Consider the following 23578-nt stretch of genomic DNA (forward strand, 5'->3'; position numbering starts at 1 on the left):
CTTGTGGTACTAATTCTGAGTATTGTAAGTAATAGGACTGTGGGATTCTAGGCATAATAGGACTGTGTGCTATTTTGTCCCTTATATTACTTCTTATGACTATCACAATTAATCTGACATTTCTCAGTGTAATCAAACTCTACAGCCTTCACAGTTAATCATTTCCACACTGGTTCTAAAAGAAAGCTTATTTACCACCATCTGTACTACTCCCCTCTAGTGCTAACTTTCTGGTACTGCAAGCAGTTTGCTCATTAACATATCTTTCTGCTCAGTGCTCATTAACATATCTTTCTGCTCAGTATTTCTGTTTTTTCTGTATTATTTTCTCTCATAAGAATTTTATCTTTTGTTGTATTATCCACGTATTCATATATCTCATTAATAGATATAATTCTAATATTTTGAAATTTACCATTGGGTAAATTGTTAATCACATGAATAGGCTGGCAAAGATGTGTTGCCCATGTCTGTAGGCATCTAGATGTAACAGAAGTTTAAATGTGAGAGTACATTAAAGAAACAGTACAGTGTGTGTGTGTGTGATGCCCGAGTTGCTACATGGTGGTGGGTAGAGAATAAGGCTTGAACCCTGTACATTGGGTACCAAGTGGCAAAAGCCTGAATTCCCTACCCACCACCATTTGTAAAACGTTTCCAGAGTTTTGCCTCATATTTGTTCTGTTCTGTTCCTCATAAAATCTGTGGTTTCTGTATTTTTGTTACATAACACAGCCAGTAGTGCAGTGGTGCAGTGATAGCATTGTTGCCTGACAGCTACAGGTTGTCTGGTTTGATTCTTGGCAGGGGTGCTTTCTGTGTGGAGTCTGCGTGTCCTCCGTGGCTTTTCTCTGGTGTCCTCAATGGATATTTGGCCCTATTATTTGGACTGTATTCCCCCATTATTGGCTTTGTCCAGGTTTTTTGTGCCAAGGTTGAGAGCTATGGTGATAACTGAACTCACTGAATATGTTTGGGGGCTGTATTCCCCCATTATTGGCTTTGTTCAGGTGTTTTGTGCTAAGATGTTGACAGCTATGGTGAGAACTGCATTCACTAAATGGTAGCCATTTAAGTTTTTGTCTTCCTTTCTTTCATAAAACAGATGATTTGGCATAGTGATATGTTGCTCTGATTGTTTTGCACAGGGTTCTGAGTTCAATACTTGGCAGTGAAATGTATGGTGGTAACACAGCATTTTATTCTAACAACCTTCCAACATTATACAAGCAATGTTTAAAATGCGTCCCTGTTTTTTGGTCTTTTGTAACCCCCCCCCTAAATTTTGGATTTTTCCAGATTTCTTGTGCTGCAAAGTTCAGAGATGCAACTGAGGGTCAAGTAGATTTTACAAGAAGTTGAGAGCTGCAGGGGAACAAAAGTTTAGTGCTGCTTATGCCAATTTTGCTTGCATTGTTAATAGCACAATAGGTAATGTACTTGCTTTTGATGCAGATAGCTGTGGGTTCTCCTCCCACAGTAGGTAGATGCATTGCTGATACTGCACTGTATTGTAAAGGGGGTGGATGCTGCAGTCCTTTTCGGTGAAGATACCTAGTAACTATGAACCTGTTATCAGTTTGCCATCCATTCCCTATTGCAATATTACTAGCTTATCGTTTTTTTAATGCAACTTAGGCAATTTATTCCTCAAGGGCAACAGGCACTTTATTTGTAGATGAAACAATGAAATATAAAGTTGGCTGCAGGGGGGAGGCTCCATTCGACCATGATTTTGTGAGGGAGAAGGAAGGCAAACTCAAAGACAGCCCCGGCTGAACTATACCTCTCAACTGTCCAGATTTTCACAGAATAAATAGATTTTGCTTCTTATTTTTGGTTTGTTCATCATAAAATGTGTGATTTTCTGGCAAATAATTTAGGAATTAAGTCACTAAATAATGACAGACACTGAGTTTCAGACTTCATAGCCTTCAGAAAAATGCATGCTAAAGCAAGACCTGTTATTCTATCAATTGTCTCAATTTATACAACAATTTATAGTACTGTTTATATGTTCCCCCAGTATATTTGGCCTTGTCCAGATTTCCTGCATTAACAGGTTGAGAGGTACGTGCAAATAAATTGCTTTATAGAATTAGGCATATCCAACCTCTCAACTGTCCCCGATTTTGGATCAAAATGTTGTTCTTCCCCTAATAATCCCACCACAATATGGCAATTTTGGAAGAAAACGTGGAGGGCTTACAATTAAGAAATAACTGTAATAATCAGAGTTATAGATTGCTTTTATTTCAGAAATGCATGTAGATTCTTTTATTTTGTCAGCTACTCAAGTTAGCAGTACTAATATTAAAAAGGTGTCCCTTCCTTTGACAGGTTCCCAGCTGTATTGTGTGGCTATTTTATATTTTTGCATCACAGTTTTGGTCGATTTTTCATAAAATTGTGTTTTTTTGGCAAATTAGTGGCAAATCATTAAAGACTGAAGTTAGAAAATAATGACAGACATTTGAGTTTCAGATTTCGTACCTTTCAGAAAATTCATACTAATGCAAGACCTACTATTCTATTATCTTTCTAAGTTTATAAGAGCAATATTTAAAAATTGTCCTTATTTTTGGGCCTTTGTCCCACTTCTATGTATGGCTCTGTCTATATTTCTTGTTTTGAGGTTGAGAGGTATGACAAATGTGTCAGGGCCATCACAGTCAGCCAAAGACATTTCAAATTGTGACATACTTGTTGCACCCCACTCCCCCATGTATGTGTCCAAGCAAGGCAGGGAGCACTTATGCAGTGTAAATGTGCAGAGTATCCCCCCATCCAAGGTAGACACAAGTGCTACTTTTATTCTGTCCTTGATTTTGCAGAATGTTCTGGTTTCTATCATATTTTTATACTGTTGATTTATGCTTATTATTACTCAGAAAGTGCCTGTTGCTCTGTGTTTAAGTAGCAATGCTTTAATGATCATCAGGTAAGCTTGTCTCAGATTGTACGATGCAAATAAGCTTTAATAAGCATATTGTTAAAGAATTGCCAACATTGAAAGCCCTTCTGTTATTGTTATTCAGAGAATACTTACATAACTAGATAATGTATAAGCCTTGGGTATTGAAATGCATATGACAGTATTTGTAATAAAGGACAGGATTACATTATTTTAAGAAGCTCATTACATTTGTTGGAGACTTGCAGTTATCTTTGCAGGCTTTACCTGTAAACCAAACAGAATGCCAATCTATCATGTGTGGTCCATAACCTGTACAGTAATCCTTTAAGCAATGTATCTTGAGCTTGTTTCTTGTTTGCTTTTCATTTTTTACTTTGATCATGTTTCCCCTTGAAACAAGTAGATAGTTGTCAGGCAGCAGGTCTTTTTTGGATAAGAAGTAGTTTTACAAGTGGGGGAATCACAGAGATTGCTACTTTCAGCATGTTACGTGGTACTTTAATAAAGCTGAATATAAATTATAATTAGAACTGCAGTGCAAGGAGAAGTGGTTTGAGTTGAGTGCTGCTTGTTTTTCTTATACTTGATTTTGACTGGCATTCCAGTAATGTATTTAAAAAGTAATTTATTTTTTCATGTCTCACAACCTTTTTGTTTTCATCTAGATATTAAGTAAGCTGTCATGCAACCAATGCATTGAAATATTTTTTTCTTCTACACTTCATTTTGTCTTGATTGGACTCTCATAATGATGGTTTGGCACCCAGGGCAGCGTATTTAATTAAAGTTACAGTTTTTTGTGGTTTTGAGCATAGCTCCTCCCCTTTCAAGTTGACCACACCCCTTTCCATTGACCCCACCCATTCACCTGTCTCCTGCAGCCCCCCTTTGATTTGAAGTCACCAGCCACCACTGTGGTAACTACATATAATTAAGACTTCCACCTGTTCTATTTTACATAAGACAGTCCCTATTTGAGCAGTTGTGCCCTGTGAAAAAAAATGGCAAAAGTCCTGAGATTTCTTTGGGCAACAAATATTTCTTAGTTTCCTTGAATGGTTTCATCAAGCAATAACTTTTTTTGTCTGAAAATTGTCCATGCCTCTTAACCTCTTAGTGCTGGAATTCTGGACACAATCAAATCTAACGGGGGTGACAAAGGTCCAAAATTAACAGATTTTACTGTAAATTCATATAAAATTAGAATGTTGCCAGGATAAGAAATGTTTCATTAGTATGCATTTTGAAGGATATGTAATTAAAAACTCATATGACTGACATCAATTAGTGACATTAATCCTCAGTGATTTACCAAAAAATCACAAATTCTGTGAGGAAAAGACCAAAAATATGAGACAAAAATCTGTACATTTTGTTAAATTACACAAAGTTGACAGGTATGCCTAATATTCCAGACAGTTTAGAGGTATTCCTATTACTATATGAAACAGCAGAATCAATTTAAATATTATAAGCATGAACTTTTATTTTGGCAAAAGATGAAGTCCAGTTCTGTGTACTCACTGGTTGTGTGTATGGATTGTCTTACGAAATCTTACATTTCCATAAAAAATATCTTCTTTGGGCACTTGAAAAGGTGACAACCCTAATGTTAATAACATGAATGTCAGGCACACATGAGCTGGAAATTATGATAATAAATGGAATAGATTCTATGGAATCCAGTTTGTGTATTTATACTGAGGGGGTTTGTTATGGGGCAACGTATCCTAAGCCATATGGTAATAACATCCTGCTTTATATCACCTTTTCTGAGGATCCTGTGCTTGTGTTTACTGCTTTAGATGGTTGTTTGGGACCAGTTCTGCAATGGTTAATGTACAGTTATCCTAACCTTAAGACATTCTAAACTGAGGCCATGCTCCAGTATGCCATTGTTTGTCATGTCTTCTTCTGTTTTCCACCCTAATAACTTAACAGGGAAAGCAAATTAGGCATTTCTCTCTTTTATATATGGTCTGGATGTGTATCTTGATGACAGACTGAAGTAAAAGAACCAGGTCTAACTTGTTAACCTATCTTACTTTCACCTGCAGAATGTAATGCAGATTAAACACCTCATTCCATCTTTGGACCTTGCAGTAGTGGTTCAAGTGTTGGTTCTCTCACCTTTGTACTACTGTAACATTCTCTGTCGTGAGCTTACAGATGGTGACCTATCCCACTTGCAACAGGTGCAGAACTCTTTACCTAGATTTTTTGCAGACACATCTCAAAGCAGTCATATTACCTTGGTCCTGCAGGATCTGTAGTGGCTGCCATTCGCAGATAAATATATCTTTAAAATCATGGCCCTTTCCTAACATGCCCATTAGAATCTGACTGATACTTAGCCAAAACAGCTGCTGAGACCTTGTATCTTGGCTAGCTACCCAGATCATGAGGTGAGGGGCTGATGCTGGCTTAACTTGCTGTGGTCCTGTAGAAACCGCCACCTTCCCTGACACATGTCAGTGATTCTCAGTCTGTGTTGCAGGTGGGTGATTCTAAGAACATCCTCTCTGAAGTACTATATTTTAGGAGGGTATGTCCTATTCCAAGTAGGGGCATGTCATCTGATTTTAGATTTCCTAATTTTTAATTTTCCTTCATTTTTAATAAAATTATTTTATTTTTATATATTTCCTGCAGTTTTTAACTTTGGATTTGCTGCCTTCTAATATTTTGTTGTTGTTTTGTTTTATGCATTTGAATACTTTAAATAAACAAGTAGATAGAATGTTAACTGCTTGGAATGTTTACTCTCAACACAGAATGAACAACGAGATGTGATTGCAAAGTTTCGTCAGGGTGATCTGAATCTTCTTGTGGCCACTAGTGTTGCTGAAGAGGGACTGGACATTAAAGAGTGCAATGTAGTGGTTCGATATGGACTGATGACCAATGAGATTGCTATGGTTCAGGTAAATTAGCACCAAAACTTCCCTATATGCATCATACAATATCTTCTATTCATTTTTGGTTATACATGCCACTTTTCATTATTTAATGGATCAGTATTGGTTTAAAACTTGCAACCTTGTGCAGTGTCATTATAGAATAACACATTAAAATAAATACATTAATCTAAGTAGTATATGGATTTCTATAATTTATTTGTCTAGCAATATTATTCAACCTTGAACTGAAGAAGGGGTGTATGCATTTGCATTACTCGCAAAGGAGGGAAGAAAGGATGAATTATACTGATTTTCAATGTTTTATTTTATTTATTTAACATTTTGTTTACCGGGAAAGTCCAACGTGGAACAAAACCAATTTTTAGTGGAGGGCTGGGGAGAAATGCTCCAGATGCATATCTTTGAAACATGGGAGGAAACCAGAGCACCTGGAGGAAACCCACACATACACAGGGAGGACATGCAGACTCTGCACAGAAGGCATTCCAGCTAAGAATTGAACTGGAGAACCTCTTGCTGTGAGGTGACAGCACTACCTCTGCACCACTGCACCATCCAATGTATATAGCATCTCTTTCAATTGTCCCTGATTTTACCAGATGCCTCTGATTTTGTCTCATTTTTGCTTTCCCCCTCATATTTTTTTATTTTCTGGTAAATTATTGAGGATTACAGTTAGTCAATAATACCAGACAACAGAGTTTTATACTTATTATTTATAAAATGTTTCTGATGTAAAATCTATTTGTGCTACTAACTTTTGACTTAGAGTATTATTTATTTTTCATTATTTAATGGATCAGTATTGGTTTAAAACTTGCAACATTGTGCAGTGTCATTATATAATAACACATTAAAATAAAGTAAATACATTGATCTAAGTAGTATATGGATTTCTTTAAATATAAATTTAAATAAAAACGGTCCATGAATTTGGGCCTTTGCCCCCCACCCCATTGTTTTTGACTTTGTCCAGACTTCTAGAGCCAAAACGTCGAGAGGTATGAAAATGACTACAGGAGAACAGCCTTACTGTTTATTGCCAGTATATTCTCCATAGTTTTATAATTTGTGTGACCTGGTAATCAGTACCCACCCCTGCACCACCTTAGTAATGGGTACTAACCTTAACCCTAACACTGCCCTGTCTCTCAACCCCAGCCCTACACCTTAATGTCATTAAAACCTTCCTGTAACACTGCCACTACACAAGACAGACACACAAACATCCACAAACAACACTACTTCTATTCCCTAATCTAACCCTTACCCTAAAATATACAAACTTGCACACAAACACACACCATATCTCTCAACCTCTTAGCCCAAGAAATCTGGACAAAGCCCGACAAAATGGGGAGACAAAGGCCCAGAAATAGGGGCAGATTTTAAATATTGTTCTTATAAACTTAGGAAGTAGCTAGAAAAACAGGGTTTGTGTTAAAATGTGTTTTCTAAAGGATATGAAGTCTGAAACTGAAATCTTTTTTATTATTTAGTGATTTCATTCCTCAGATCATCCCAGTCATTTGCCAGAAAATAACAAATTCTATGAGGTACAGACCAAAATTCTGAGGCAAAAATCTGGACATTTGAGAGGTATGACACACACAAATAACACTACCTTTATCCCCTAATCTAATCCTCACCCTAAGATATACAAACTCGGACACAGACACACAACACTACATCTATCCCTTAAGCTAACCCTTACCTTAAAATAAATAAAGTCACACACAAACACACACGCACGTGCACACACACACACACACACACACACACACACACACACACACACACACACACACACACACACACACATGTTGTCACCTCCAACCTCACTTAACTGTATCGACATTCTATACCATTGATATATCCAAAAGGGGCATTGTACTCAACGACAGGCCTGATGAATTCCAAATGCAGTGGAACAGTGACTTCCTTGGATCTAGATGCCATACCTTTGTTTAAAAGTTGCACAACATAGAATTATTTCCTCACTACTGTAGACACATGATGGTCAAAGGCTCGTTTACTGTCTATTTGTGTCCCTAAGTCTCTGACTATTGGGTCACCTCTTAGGGGTATGTTATCAATATGATAGTTACCAGAGGTAGTTGACTTCCTTAAGGATACTTTGATACTCAAAATGCAGAGTACCAAAAAGCTGAAAAAAATAACCTAAAACACACAAAAGAGTGGATCTCAGAAATTGCTCTTCTCCTTAAAACTTTTTTTTAGAGGGGGCAATCCCCCTGCACCCCCATGCCCCCCCAAACTTATATATACCAACTCTAAGACCACCATACCTCAGAGAAGAGAATATTATGAGAAATGGCATTTTTAAGTCTGTTCTTGAAATGGCATCTTTAAGTCTGTTAGTTTGTTCTTTTAGCCATTCAGTCTCTGCATTTTGGGACTCGCTGTAGCAGTTCTGACATTTCAGATCACCGTATATGTGTGGGACTGTGGGTCTGTGTGTGTGTGTGTGTGTGTGTGTGTGTGTGTGTGTGTGTGTGTGTGTGTGTGTGTGTGTGTGTGTGTGTGTGTGCGTGTGTGTGTGTGTATGTATGTATATATATATATATATATATATATATATATATATATATATATATATATTAGACTAACAACTACTGAGGCCTTTTTAAGTCTAGCCATGCATACCAAATGTTCTGACAAGTTCGGGAACCTTAATGTTATTCTTATAGTATATGTAGGTAAGAGCTTATGTGGTAAAGCATTTATAGGCTGCCTCTGTCCATAAGGGACAAAGCTGCCAGGCCAGAAGTGAATTCCAATTCCCCATCCAGTGGTATAAGTTATGTGAATTGGGTTGGAGAAGAACTCTGCTTCACATCTATGGGAAACCTGTTCCAAAGAAGAGTTAGTCTCTGAGACACATACCTGTCCCTCCAACATATCAAATGTATGTCACAAGCAAGGTTTTAGTTCCCCTATCTTGGGTAATTGTGATGCTTTTTGTTTTGCAGAATCCAAGGATATTTTGTATGCCAGGCATAGATTCCCCAGTTTGCCCCTCAACAGTCTGTAGAAGACACAATACAGAGATAGGGTTTTGAGGTGATCTGTGTAGGACATGTTGTTTATACCCTGTGTCCTTTTTGAGAAGAACCTCTGTGGGCATTCCAGTTGTTGCATATGCCTGGTCAGATATACACCAAAGGGGACATTGTACTCAATGACTGGTCTGATGAGAGCCAAGTACAGTGGAGAAATGAATTCCTTGGGCTTAGATACTGTACCCTTGTTTATAAGTTGTGCAAGTTAGAATGACTTCCTTACTAAGGTATACACATGATGGTTAAAGGCCAGGTTACTGTCTACATACTTCCCTAAATTCCTTACTTCTGGCTCTACTCTTAGGCATGTATCATCAATGAGGTAGCTTCCAGGGGTATCTGACTTCTCATGGAATATGATTAAGCATTTTTTGGCATTGAGTTTTGGACTGTGGCTCTGGCACCAGTTATTTGTCTGAGTCAGCTCTTCTTGGATATTAGTGTCGTGGAGGATTTTATGATGCACCTAGTTTGCAATCATATGTAAACTTGGCCAACCAGGTGCTGGCCTTGACCTCTGAGAAGTAGATACCAAAAAAGAGTGGACTCAGCATAGAGCCCTAAAGGATTCTGCTAGTGAGAGTCCTTTTTGTGTAGGTGGACTTCCTTATCCTAATATCTTGGGGTTCTATATGAGAGCCACCTGGCTATCCAGTGGGTGACATTGCATTTATACCTAATTCTGTGAGTCTGTCTATAATGCCGTTTTTGTTTTCCCGACAGTCTTCATCTGGGCAATCCTGGCACCCTCTTCCTTTAGAAGCTGACATTACATTATTTGCTATGATACAGAAAGATTAATCCTCCTATAGATCTATTTATCTTGTATATATAAAATGTAAATGATTGAATAATATTTTAAGTATGAAAAAGTGAAGAACAATGTTTTTAAAGGTGGAACGAGCTGTTTTTTTTAAAGGTTAAAATCCCTCAGACAAAGTCTGTGCTGCAGTCTACATCTCATTCAAACTAAAATGTATACTAGGTACATTAACACCACTCAGAGGAAAAAATACTTTTAGCTATGTTAAATGTACCTCTGTATCACCATTCCTGAGATTATGGGATTTCTTATAGGTTTTGTTAAAAGACAACTATAAGTTATCTGCAACCTTATCATTTTCCAAACTAAAAATGTCCCTTCACTGACCTGTATAAAATACCATGACTTGGATTATTCTTACTTTATCTGGCATTTCTGTGCTGTCCGGTTTCCTCAGTGTACACCATACTGGGTCTCACGATTCTTTCTTTAGGAATGTTTCTATCTGGAACTTATCTTATCCATTGCATTTTAAGGATTTTTACCAAGAAAAAACAAAGCACATAGCAACGGCTCTGTAAATCATCCTTCTTTAACATCCACACTGAAGCTATCAACCTATTGGGTCCTTAGGAATTCACAGCTACTTAAAGTGTATTGTCATGTATTACTGTTTCCTTTCCAATCCTTTGGAAACATAACCCCACTAAGCTTTCAGGAATTTACATCTCTTTTTCCATGTTTTTCATCTGAGTATGACGAAACATAATACCATTGACAAAAACAGACTGATTTTAGGAATTAAATTATTCCTGATTTTTTTTTTTTATCTAAATTAAGCACTATTTGTCAGCTAAAGATAAAAGTTCATATTGTAGTTCATTTAAAACATGAGAAAGAATACAGTCCCTGGAAGAAAAAAAATAGAAACTCTAATAGTAATTATTGTGTACTGTCATTCTAAGTAAGAGCAATGAAAAACATACATGAGACGATATGGCATGATAATTTTGTTTTGAAGACAAATGGTACATTACTGATAAAAGAAGGTCTAATAAATAAAAATTATCAATGTATCTGCCACCAACAGAGCGTTTTAGGTTAGAGCAAAATATAAAATTAAAAGCAATTTTTTAGTGCGTGTGGACATGTGTAACATATAAAATACAAAAGTATGTTCTTTTCTATATTCCTGCCAAGGTGGACCTTTAATGGGGGCGGAGTCAAAGTTTTACATTACATGCCTACAGCTAAGGTTATACCTAATGATGTTCAACCTCTTTTTCACTTGGTTCAGGCTTCACACCTCCCTACAATCACATTTTCTGTTTGTCATAACTTTATAAAGTCTTTTGTAAGAAGAGTCAAGATAATCCGATTTCTTCCATCTCATCAGGTGGAGTACCCGTTAAAATCCAGGCCTAGGCTAGCGATGCTTTACTCACTATAAGCTCATTGGTAGATTCTCTCACTGCTATACTGGAAGTATTGACAAATACAGTGCCATTTCTAACCATACATTAATTACAAGTCCTATGTGCTTGTTTTACATTTGCATCTATCTTAAAATTTGTTTCTTACTTTGGTATTGGATTAAGTCCATTTTTCTTCAAATTCTTAAGTACATTTCTAAGCCCAGATGGCAATCTTATGAAAAGTTAAATATTTGATAAATTCTGAACCAAACTGATGTCAGACTTGGATAGATGGTTTAATATTTGTTTATCATAGGATCATAGGAGATTACTAGACTGATGACCTTGGGGCTCTTACAAGCCTAGCCAAGATTTTATCCCCCTCCAAAAAAAAAACTCAATTAGCACCTGTCACCCCTGTTGATGAGGGACACAGGTGGAGCCCCTGGGACAAATTTGTAGTTTTCCATCCACTCATCAGGGTTGCGCTTGAAGAGGGTCAGCGACATACTTTGTTTGACATGTATGGGGAGTCTATTCCAGAGATGGGGCAGCCTCTGGCAGACAAACCTGTCTCTCCAGCAGGTTTTGTTAATGTACATATTAGATTTAGGCCTTTCAATTGGGTAATGCGTGAGGAGTTAGACTTATGGATATGGAGCATCTCTAGTAGAGCAGGGACTCAGAATACCTTGTAGGTGAGAAACAGATCACCTCTGAGCAATCTGTATGATACCGTGTAGAGTGATAGTGATTTGAGCCTGTCCACATAGGACATGTGTTGGAGGCCATGGATTCTCTTTGTGAGGTATTTCTGTGGCCTTTCCAGTTGGTGCATGTGTTTGGAGAGGTACATAACAAGCGGGGCATTGTATTCAATTATTGGTGTAATGAGGGAGGAGTACAGAGAGGTAATAACCTCCTTTTTTTCTGGATAGGATGAACCAAGTAAAAGGTTTTTCTGACCAGTGCCGCTACATGATGGTCGAATGTGAGATTATTGTTAACCTGTGTACCAGGTCTCTCACCACAGGTCTTGTGCTTAGGGAGTTGCCGTTGATGTGGTAATCAGTAAGGGCTATGTTTTTGCTGAATAATATGATAACACATTTTTTTGCATTTAACTTAAGGCCATGACTTTGGCACCAGTCATTTGTTGCTGTGAGACACTCTTGTAGTATGTTAACATCATATGGGGAGTCAATGACAGCATCCAACTTACAGTTGTCTGCAAACTTGGTCAGCCACAGGCCTTTTGTCTTTGCCTGGACCTCTGATAAGTAGATGCCAAACAGTAGTGGTCTCAGGACAGATCCCTGGGGAACACTACTAGTGACAGGTCTGCTGTCTGAGATGAAGGCACCTAATTTGACCTTGTGGTTCCTATTGGTGAGCCAGTTGGCCACCCAACACTCTGTTGAAGCCAGCCTATCCAAGGTGTGAGCACAGCTTTTTGTGTTATCTGATTCCCTGAGGCTCTTAAGTTTTCCTTTATACTACTGGTACAACAAGTTGCATTTTGTTTTTCCCCCACTCTCCAGCCCAAGTGTTGTATTCTTAAACTTGGTGACTTTGGAATTGCCCACCCCTGCTGTACTGACTGCTGTAAATTTGATTTTGGACACTACTCCCAGTCCTATCTCATTTGCTTACTGTACTGAGTAAAGTCCTTGCTTCTTTGATTTTGGACACTCCTTCCAGTCCCATATCATCAGCTCATTCTACTGTGTACAGAGAAAGCATTTGGGAAGGTCAACCCCCTTAGTTTCTTAATCTTGAATTATCTTCTGTTTCTTCCCTCTCCACTGGAAAAAAAAAAAAAAAAAAGAAAATACACTTTTTATTGAGCTGCTTTTTCTATACTTGTGTTCTTCTTACTTTATTACCTTATTCTGTCTTGCTGCTTGCTTTTAACTGTTGAAGTGCTTTTATTCTGCTATGTTTATTACTGCTTGTTAGTAGCCTGATTAAATTTGTCTGTTATTCTAACCCTCTTAGTTTTGGTTTTAGCACTTGGACTTCAGGCCAGTTATTTTACATTTAAGAAGGTTTTTGTGGTCTACACTCTTGTGGACAAACCCTTATCAAACCTCTCTCTCCATAAGTCCATTCAAGTTTCAGAATGCTATGTCTGGACAATTCCCATCAGTTTCTCCTGCCAGCCTGGTCGACATGGGCATACTGAGACAGTGCAGCAACTGCCTCATTTTCACTGACAACTCTCTTCTCCTAGCACATAATTCTTCTAAGGATATCCATGCTGTCGCACGCCACAGTTAGTACTCCTGACAAAGAGGAGATTGCCAGCACAAATACCACACCATCCACATCACATAGCCAAACACAACACAAACACAACACACACACACACACACACACACACACACACACACACACACACACACACACACACACACACACACACACACACACACAGATACGCACCTATGTAGAAGTCCTCAATAAAAACTTACCTAAGCAGCACAGACCTCAAAAACACAATCACAAACATTCCACACACAACACTAAACACATCACAGAGAGCAGACAAGATACCAGTGTCTCACAAACACAGCCCATAAGGCATAACAATAAACAGACACAGCCCATAAAGCACAACAATAAACCAAATATACTAGTGATTGGCAACTCAATTGTGAGACATACCGATGCCTCCCACACCAGGCTTGACGAGGAGAAGATCACAGTCAGTTGTCTGTCAGGTGCCGGAATCCACCACATCACGCACACTCTTAAGTATCTCCACAACAGGTACAAGTATGACTCTGTCATTGTTCATGTTGGTGTGAATGACTTGAGATGTACCTCCCTGGACTATATGAAGAGAGACGATTGAACTCTCAGAGTATGTATGCCAGGCAAGTATGACCCTAGCCCTAAGCAGCATTCCACCTTTACCAAGAATGCTACCACAATACCAACAAAAAATAATTGACTTCAACAATTGATTTAGTTTCTGGTGTCATTCCAAAGGGATCCAGTATCGGTCTGCCTGGGATGACATGGTTGACAGGCTGCGATGCTTTGCCAGAGATGCCATCCACTTGTCACCACTGGGATTAAGGATTCTGGCCAGGGCTCTTGCCTCTCCCATTGTGCCTTTTTAGGCAATGTCCCAAAGACAAATCTTCCAACATAAAAGATCTATCAAAAAGCAAATTGAAGGTAATGCTGCTTAATGCTAGGAGCCTTAACCTGAAAATGCACTCACTGGAGGCTCTCCTCACACTGGAAGATGCTGAAATCTGTGCAGTCACAGAAACTTGGTTCAAGGCTGCAGAGAGCACCCCTGCATTAGCAGGCTATACCTCATTCCACACATTCCAACCCCAAAATGAGGTCGGGAAGACTAAGGGTGGTAGAGTTTCTATTTTCATTAAACACAAGCACAACTTCAGACTGGTTTGCTAGTATAATGCACTAGAACTACTCCAGGTGCAACTGACAATTGGCAAGACACCTATCCAAGTTATAGCCAACTATGGACCCCCTTCCATGACTCAGGTAACCCACTACTCCTACCTGGACCTACTTGACTCCATCAAGGTACCCCATAACACCCTCATTCTTGATGCCTTCAACTACCCTACTATAGACTGGGTGACCTGTTCCTGCACCAATGCACTCACCCAATGATTCCTTGACTTCATCAGTTCTAATGCATTGGACCAGCTTGTCTCATCTCCCTCAAGGGGCGATAACATTCTAGACTTGATTCTCACCTACATGGGTGACCGCTGCACCACCCCCATGATGGGATGGAAATAATGTGTTATGCTTATGTGGCAGGTGGCTTAGGGGATTACGTTGCTGTTAACAAGCTGTTTCCTGTGGTCCAGTGGTGCAGGGTTTGATTCCCTCAGCTTCCATTGCCTAACTGTGTAACTCTGAGCAAGTCACTTAACTAGACAACGCTGTCATGTCTGAAAAAGACCCATGGAGATCAGTGGTCTAACTAGGAAAACAAATACAAATAAAATACTTATTGACAATATTCATGCTTCCTGTCAAAGATATCAGTGGCAAGACTTGTATGAGAGGTTGGTGTAATGGTAAGGAGTTTACCTTTCAGACATAAGGTGCAGGGTTTGATCCTAGACTTAAAATGGCACATAAGGGCAGTTAGCATCGTGCAGTATTGTGTGGTTCTCGTGTGTCATTAAATCAGTCACATAGTTGTTTTGGAATGGTGGTTCCCTTATTATTATTACACATACTGATTTATGTCATCCAGTTTATGCAACTTGATGTTTATGCTGTTAACTTTGATGCATTTTAATGGAGCTGATAAATTACAGCTCTCTTAACTACTGAAAGATATGTTGCTGCCATTTTTTCTCATTTTCTGTATTGGAATAAATTACATGTATGGGTTGAAACGTCAGATTATGGAATTACATTTTATTCAAAACTACATGGACTCTTCAAGACCTCCACACAAAAACTTATCTAATCTAACAGTATGTTACTTGTGGCCATAATAGCTGGTTTTAGTGAAGCAATACTGTAGTTTAGAAAACAAATACAAAAATAAATAAAAATTCTACTATCACTTAAGACGAAGGATTGGGCTAACCTATCCCTACAGTGTTTGCTGGCTATACTTTCAAGATAACATTAATTTGGTCAGTGACATAAAATAAGCTGTTTCACCTATAGTCACTTCTGTTTTCTCTCCTATGGGAACCAAGGGGACAATCCAGACCTTTGGAGACTCAGCAGCTTAAGAAAATATTTTGATGGCTATTTTATATTTATATTGCATTTCCCATTCTGAGTTTAAGATACATATTTAAATACAGCATTTCAGAAATATGGCATAAACATTCAAGCAAACTTCCATAACTTTAAGTTAAATGAACTATAGAAATGTGAATGTGTTAATGAAGATGGTACAGCCAAAAAATGTGTCTGCAGCTGAATACTAAAAGGCCAAAATAACCATGATGAAATACACTTACAAACCAGATGAAGTTAACATTTCATTCAAACAGTTTCTAACATATGAGCAGTAGCTAGACATTGCAGTTGCTACACCTGCCAAGGGAACTGAGGGGACAATCGAAACTTTTATCCCAGACATACAATAAATGCACTCTTTCTCAGAGCTATAATGCCATTATTGTAAGAACATTTTCATGTAAGAGTCAGTTTCTTTTTTTTTTATCTTTTGGCCCCCACGCACATCATTTGTACTGGCCCGGCCCCCAGTGCCTCACGTCCATGTTGAGTCTACTAGTTAGTCCCCTGAGCATGGCCTTCCTAGACCCTTTCCTGCATCTGGCTACTGGTGGCATGTAGAGTTGCGCTCACCCTGTTACACTACTCTACATGTTGCTCCTTGAGTGAACCAGAGTGAACAAACATGGCCTCCTCAGGAATTGTGAACTGCATGGCTCCAGCAGGGTGTTCTAGGGAAAGCAAACTATTATTGGTCCTGCACAGGAACTTTACTGTGTTTGGGCTGGGACAGTGTGGTGGCCCCTTGTACAAGGTAGGTGCTCAGTATGAGCTTGCCAGGATGGTGAATGATGCCACTGGCTTCAACCATTCTAGTGAACAGTTCTGGCATTGCTGCAACAAACTGCAGTCATATCACTCTGACCTGCATCAGCAGTGGAAGGCAGAGAGAGAGAGAGAGAGAAAGAAACAAAAATATACCAGAAGTATTTTTTTACTATTATGTTACCTTGTATATGTGTATACTAAGATTAGCAGTGGAGGAATGTATGCTCAACATGTCAGGATGTTGCAGAAGTGAGAAAAACGTTTCCGGCAGTGGAGTGCATATATCACATGTGCTCATCCACTATAAACCTCTGCCCTGTATATCTACTAATGTGTTTGGTTTCTGTAGTCCTTCTGTAGGTCCATTTGTGGTAAAGGTGGTGGAGTGATGGCAGTCACTGTGGTCTGCACTGGTAGCAACGTCTACCACTTAACAAGGGGATAGAGATCAGCTTGTTGACGATGATCTGGAAGGATTACTGGTGGCCTATTTGGCCACAAGTCAGGATAGGAGCATCGACTGCTATTCTGACAGTGGTCCGGAGGGAACTCTTATCATCTTGCAGGGTCAGTCATAAAAGCTGGGGTTTGCCAGTGTTTGCTGACAATTGGATGCCTCCATCAGCACAACAGCTCAGCTTCTTCAATGGCTTGTTGAGTCAAACAACTGGCAGATCCCAATCAATGGGTCAATGGAGGTGCAGCCTGCACATAATGTCAGACACAGAAGTGAATGATAGCTTGGTATATTGCCTCTAAGCCAGACTGGCATGCATCTGTATACCTTTCTCGTTCCTGAGCCAGTTTTTCCCTGCTTTGTGCATCTTTCTCCATACCTTGTTCATTGCTCTACAATCTCCATTACCGTTTGTCCACCATCTGTCTGTCTGTGCTTATCCACTGTTGTTCCCACGTTTTGTGTTTACACCACTCCTGTTTGCCTGTGTCTGCAATTTATTCTTGCTTGTTGCCTGTCGTTGTCCTTGCTATCTTTCCTTCTCTCTATATATACCTTCCACAACTATGTTTCCCACCTTCCCCACCTACACCTATTTACTATATTAGAATGATCCTTTTTCCCCACAAAAAATGCCCTTCTATGACCTGTCATTCCTCATGGTTACCCTTATGTGTTTTCTTCTGCTTGCAGTTCTCTCCTTATGTAATTTCCTTCCTATTTATATTCAGCACTGTGTCAACATTTTGTCATGCTGACCTTCATTAGTCTATCTGGATGACCACAAATGATGGATATGAGGTGCTTCATTTTGCATATTAGCACCCGTGAACTCTGTCATGCTAGCCTGCCTCATTGATAATGTCTGGCACATCAGTCATTCTCCCTTCTGCACTGCTGCTTGTTAACTGGACCTGCTTGGCTTTGCACTCCCCTGTAATATAGCATCTTTGTTTTACTATTCAGACCTTCCTTTGGTATGTCGGCACTATGTAAGCTCTACTATCTATCTTATTAGCTGTAGGCTCTGCTGTGCTAACATCTGCATGCCATTTAGTACTGCACATGCATGCAACACTTGTCTATGAGTCCCAGCCCAGCCGGCACCTTCTAAGGAAAATTAACAAAACAGTCAACATTATGGCATTAGCCACATTGAGCCTACTGCTGAAATAGGGAAAACAACCAACTACTCCTATCACTTATGAATGGATGCAAGAAATAAAAGTCTGATGTTAATTTAGTATAAAATAAATGGCAATTCTCAACTAAATATATATAATTCAACATAGAAATAAACTGTACTTTTTTCTGGTAATTTGTAGTTAGGGAGAGAGCAAGGGTAATGAAAGATGAGAGAGGGCTTGAATTTTAGATTTTATTAATAGCATAGTTATTGGTAGTTTGTTGCTGGGGTAGTTCAGTATGAATTCAGCATTCAGTTTATGTCTCCCTTGATGGCCTGGTCCAATACTGGTATTCATCTGTATCATGTCTATTTTTTCCATGGTCACAGACAGCATTTATTTTTTTTATTATTCTGGTTTACTTATTTGCCATCCTTGCCTTTTCATTAATAAAAAATAACAAAAGTATATGAAATGTTTAAAAATGATGGATTTATTTTCTAAGGATGTAGTACTTTCCCCAGTAGCAGCTGTCAGATGAGACAGGATGTAGAATTGTCAAGTCTTTTCTAAATGTTTCATTGGCCTGGACTGCTATTTGAATACTGGGGGAATTATTATTTCAGCATTCATGGAATCTCACCAGTGTCTTACAGTGTGTTATTGACATTGTTAAAAAAATAAAATGAAAACTAAGAACACCAAAACCAGGATCCAGAAACCAAAAAAACAGGAACCTAAAAAACATTTCTGAAATCCAAAGTGCAAAGGACAAGGCTGGACCAAATATCCACCAGATATCAAAAATACACTTGAAAATAGAAAAAGCAGTTTAAAAACAGTTTAGTGTTCATAAATTGAACATAAACGCTTTTGTCCCACTTAAAGTCAAAAGGGACTTCATCAGAATTAGTTTACTCGATGTCATAACCAATTTATATTTCACATTACTTATTGAAACCAATTAATCAATCATACAACCTTTTCAAAATAAATTACCATAAAAATGAGTAAATCAAATAATGAATGAATTATGTGCAATATGTGAACTGTAAAATGTGAAATATATAAAGTATATGCATAAACATGTATGATGCAGCTTAAATATTATTAATAAATTAATTGTAATACTTTTTCGGTCTTTAAGTTTACAATATATTCTGACTATTATAATTTAGCAGACCTTAGTTTTAAGACCAGTGAAATAGTCACATTTTCATTTATCCCAGGTGAAGATGCATTAAAGCGGAACTGCAAATATAATTCCTTGTATTCTACTCTGGTTTCCCATGCCCCACATCTCATATCTGTTTTTACTATTTCCCAGACACCAAATACATTTTTTTAATAATTTTTACAAACCAAGGTGTGTATATAAAGAGTGTTTTTTATGTTAGCATTTTCAATGTGTTAATAAAGTTTGTATATCCTCTTCTTTAGGACCTTTTCTGTCTTCCCAACATAAAAAGCATCACAATCAGCACACATCACAATATACACTACTAAACCGTACAAGTTACAGTTACCATACTGTAAAGTTAACTTGTAATCATTCATGATTACTATTGAAATACGATCTAAGATGTATTTACAATAGGGGCAATGTCTATGTTTAATTGTGCCTCTTTTCTTGGTATTCTTGGTGAACCTTTTTCCTTCAAGCTTTCTTTTTAAATTATAACAAATTTCATGAACAAAATGTGGTTTGTCCCTCAATAACCTATATATTTTGTCACTGGTCCTAAATATATTCCACTTTTTAGCAATTATGTTACAAATATAATTGGACACAATATCATAAGACCATTGCTTGTGCAAAACTAACTGTATGTTCCCTATTAGATTCTGTATATAGAATGTCACTAGTTTCAGCTCTTGATGGTTCTTAATGTAAATCTGCTTGTAACAGGAGCTTATATCCATGTCCCCAACCTTTAGTAACTTCCTCACTTATATTGTCCATAAATAGGGATGGATTGCCCACTTCCAAAAACATACCGGTTAATTTACCCTTCTCTACCTCAAATATTGTCTAAGATACTGGTTTTATACACCTCTTCTAGACCACTTGTATCCTTTGGTGCTTCTAGTAATCCAGTCCATGTACCAGTACAATGTTACTCAACCTGTGGCATAGAGAGAAGAACAATGCAATACATTTCTTAACACAGAAAACATTGTTTCCAAGCCAGGCTTCAAAATGTGTAGCAAGTCTTACCTAGTCCATAGCAAACATTGTAAACTACCAAAATACCTAAATATCCATGTGCCTTACTTTGCTTTTCAGTGCGCGTGCACACACACACACACACACACACACACACACACACACACACACACACACACACACACACACACACACACACACACACACACACACACACAGGACATATGTATGGAATGAGGCATGAAGGGATTGTGCATGGTACAGCTACTACCATGCCCTTAGGGATATATTGGGGTGCAGTTAAGGTATAAGTAGATTTGTGGGCCTTATTTATTACTATATTGTCTGCTTATAATCAGTAGCAGATTAACTGTGCATTAGGCCCTGGGCTGTTTTCAAACCCTGGGCCCCCTAAACAGATTTTTGGACCATGCATAAATGCATGTATTCTTTTGGATTCTCCTTCTTAATTGCTTTAAATTACATTTCTTATTTAATACAGTGCATTTTGTTAGAGTATATTTTAAATTTGTAGTGTAGAACATATTTTCTAGTAAGCAGCTAAGCAAAATATATTAAGCATTAATGACAAAAGTACCCATATCAGAATATTTTAACCATAAAAGGTCATACAAACTGTTGCCATTGTGATCCACCAGTATCTGTACTGATCAATTATGTCCACTTTATTGACTGTGTATACATCACGTGTGATTGTAATAAACATGGCTACAGTAATGTATTCCAGTTTGCTTTACACAGATATACACTAGTCTTGCAAAGAAGAAAATAATGACTTTTTAACTTTATCAAGGTCGGAGAGTCATTCATTTTTATCCACAGACATCCCCAAATTCAACAGTTTTAGCTATATTGCTGATTGCTTCCTTTTCAGATGTATGTGTCAAAAATTATTAGCAATAATAATGACCAAAGTAATATATTTTCAGTATGTTTCATTTGTTTGACTGCTGGGAACTAGTAGATTAAACTGAAAGATTCCTCCTATTAGACTGTTAAAGTTCAAGTTACCCTTCTTCAGAAAGGAAGGAAACAAGCTTTTTTATACTTTATTGCATTTTCTGTCAGCACTTGCTGTCACCTGTACATTTATACAGGCTTTTTTCTGTTTACTGATTTATTGTTTATTTTCATGAGAAAGTAGTTTGCTCTGCTCTTTATCTTAACTGATGCTACAGTCTTGTATGTAGAGTCTCAGCAGTGAAAAGGTTGAGCTTATAACAAATTCCATGCATTCCTCTCTGTATTTACTGTCTTTTTCATTAAAGTTGTTGCTCTGCATTTTTAGCATACACTTGGTGCTACAGTTTTGTGCTTACAGCCTCGGCAGTGAGTGCTGGGACTATAGTGTATCATGTGCATGTTTTACAATGTAGACAAGCTTTTATAGTAAATATCTACTTTTTAAAGTATCTAACTGGCCAAGTGCCTGAAATCTTGAGGTTTACGGCAGCAGTGGCAGTGTTCTGGTTCTCTTCAAAACGTTCTGTCTCCATTAGCCTCATATCACATCAACTGTGCTATTTATTGCTATGGAAATTTTCACAATACAAAACATAAGAAAACAAATGTGGAAAGTAGAAAAGAGGATTAGTAATGGAGAAGTTAAAGAAACAGAAAAGTTATGGATTATCTGCGTAGCAAAGGATTTTGTTTAGAAAATCCAATTCTGGTAATGTTACAACATGTTGGAACAATGAGTCCCCAAATTAAGGGGAAACAAGTGGAATGGGAAGCATCTGATCACTTGCCACTTGAAGATACTCTGAAGTCTTCATTAGGAAACCAGTACAAAAGTTCAATTGGAGCTGCATAGCATGGAAAGGAGCAGGAAACGGTAGCAACTCTGACTCAGTCAATGTTGTGGAGTGATAGGCCAGTGAGTTGCCATATGAAAGAGCAACAGATGATGCAAGATACAGCTGAAGAGAACACGTCACAAGAAGATGTTCTGGAATTTTCTGTAGATTGCCTGCAGGAAACAGGAACAAAGAATGTGCCTTCAGTTTAGAAGAAAATGATCTAAGGGAAGAGATGCTTGATTTAATAGAGATGAAAAGAAATATTAAGATCGATGAAAGAAATGTAGTAATCAAGACTACTGACAGAAATTCATGTGATATTACAAAAGTAAATAGGATATATTACCGTGCAGCTAAATTAATAACAGATAAAGTCTTACCACAAAAACACAGAGCAATAAGGTAAAAGAAGGGAAAAAAATCAAATGCCATCACAGAACATCGAACAAAAAAATGTAAAGCAACTAAGGCAAGTGTCACTGTTGAAAGAATATAAAAGAACAGAGTGACAGAAATACTTAGAAAGATAGACATAATAAATTACAATGCAGCATCAGAACAGACTATCATACACTTTTGCAAATAATAAACTACAGATATCAATACAGGCAGAAAACCTAAAAGATATGCAGATAAATATAAAGGAAAAGTGCAAAATAAGCAATTTATTGATGACCCCAAAAATGTTTTATATGGAATTGGGAAACAAAGCAAAAGAAATAGCAACACCACCAAGGAAACAAAGAGTAGACACATTTTGGAGAAATAAATATCTATGTAGTCCCCGTGGAACATAGCAAAAATGCTGAACTGATAAAAGAATTAAAAGAAACAGAACTTCAAATGTACGGGATATGAAATGTGATTAAATACCATCTAGAGAACTTGAAACAAAATTAAGAAAAGCTCCTAAATGGAAAACCCTAGGCCCAGATGCAGTACTTAACATCTGGCTAAAAGTATTTACATCTTTACATGAAGATTTTGCCCCGAGTAAGAAATACTTGTATGTTCATCCTGAACAGACATCAACCTGGTTAACAACAGGAAAATGTTACACTTCCTTAAGAGTGAACCTGCAAGCTATCCTAAAACCTATAGACCAATAACTTGCTTTCTAATGATGTATAAACTATATACTGGAATTGATGCCTTCAGAGTTTATAGTCATTTAGAAGAAAACTCAATCATGGCAATAGAACAAATGGGCAGCAATAGAAGATCATATGGGACAAATGATCACTTGCTTAAATAAAGCCATGACGGTGAATTGTAAAATGGGGAATAATCTAAGTATGGCATGGACAGATAGCAAAAAAGCATCTGACAGCATCCCACATTCATGAATAAAGGAATGCTTGCTTACAGATGCATAA

At 37.8% G+C, this 23578-nt stretch overlaps 1 protein-coding gene across 1 annotated transcript in view; it reads left to right on the forward strand.

Annotated features, from left to right (window-relative positions):
• Window positions 1-23578, forward strand: part of DHX58 (DExH-box helicase 58) — a 409135-nt gene that overhangs the window by 284488 nt on the left and 101069 nt on the right. The window contains exon 9 of the mRNA XM_044054731.1: window positions 5692-5841. Coding sequence (XP_043910666.1) covers window positions 5692-5841 — 150 coding nt within the window. The remainder of the gene's footprint in view (window positions 1-5691; window positions 5842-23578) is intronic.

This window comes from Protopterus annectens, chromosome 13.part0 (genome assembly GCF_019279795.1).
Source record: "Protopterus annectens isolate FY-2018-M chromosome 13.part0, PAN1.0, whole genome shotgun sequence".
Classification (NCBI taxonomy): domain Eukaryota; kingdom Metazoa; phylum Chordata; order Ceratodontiformes; family Protopteridae; genus Protopterus; species Protopterus annectens.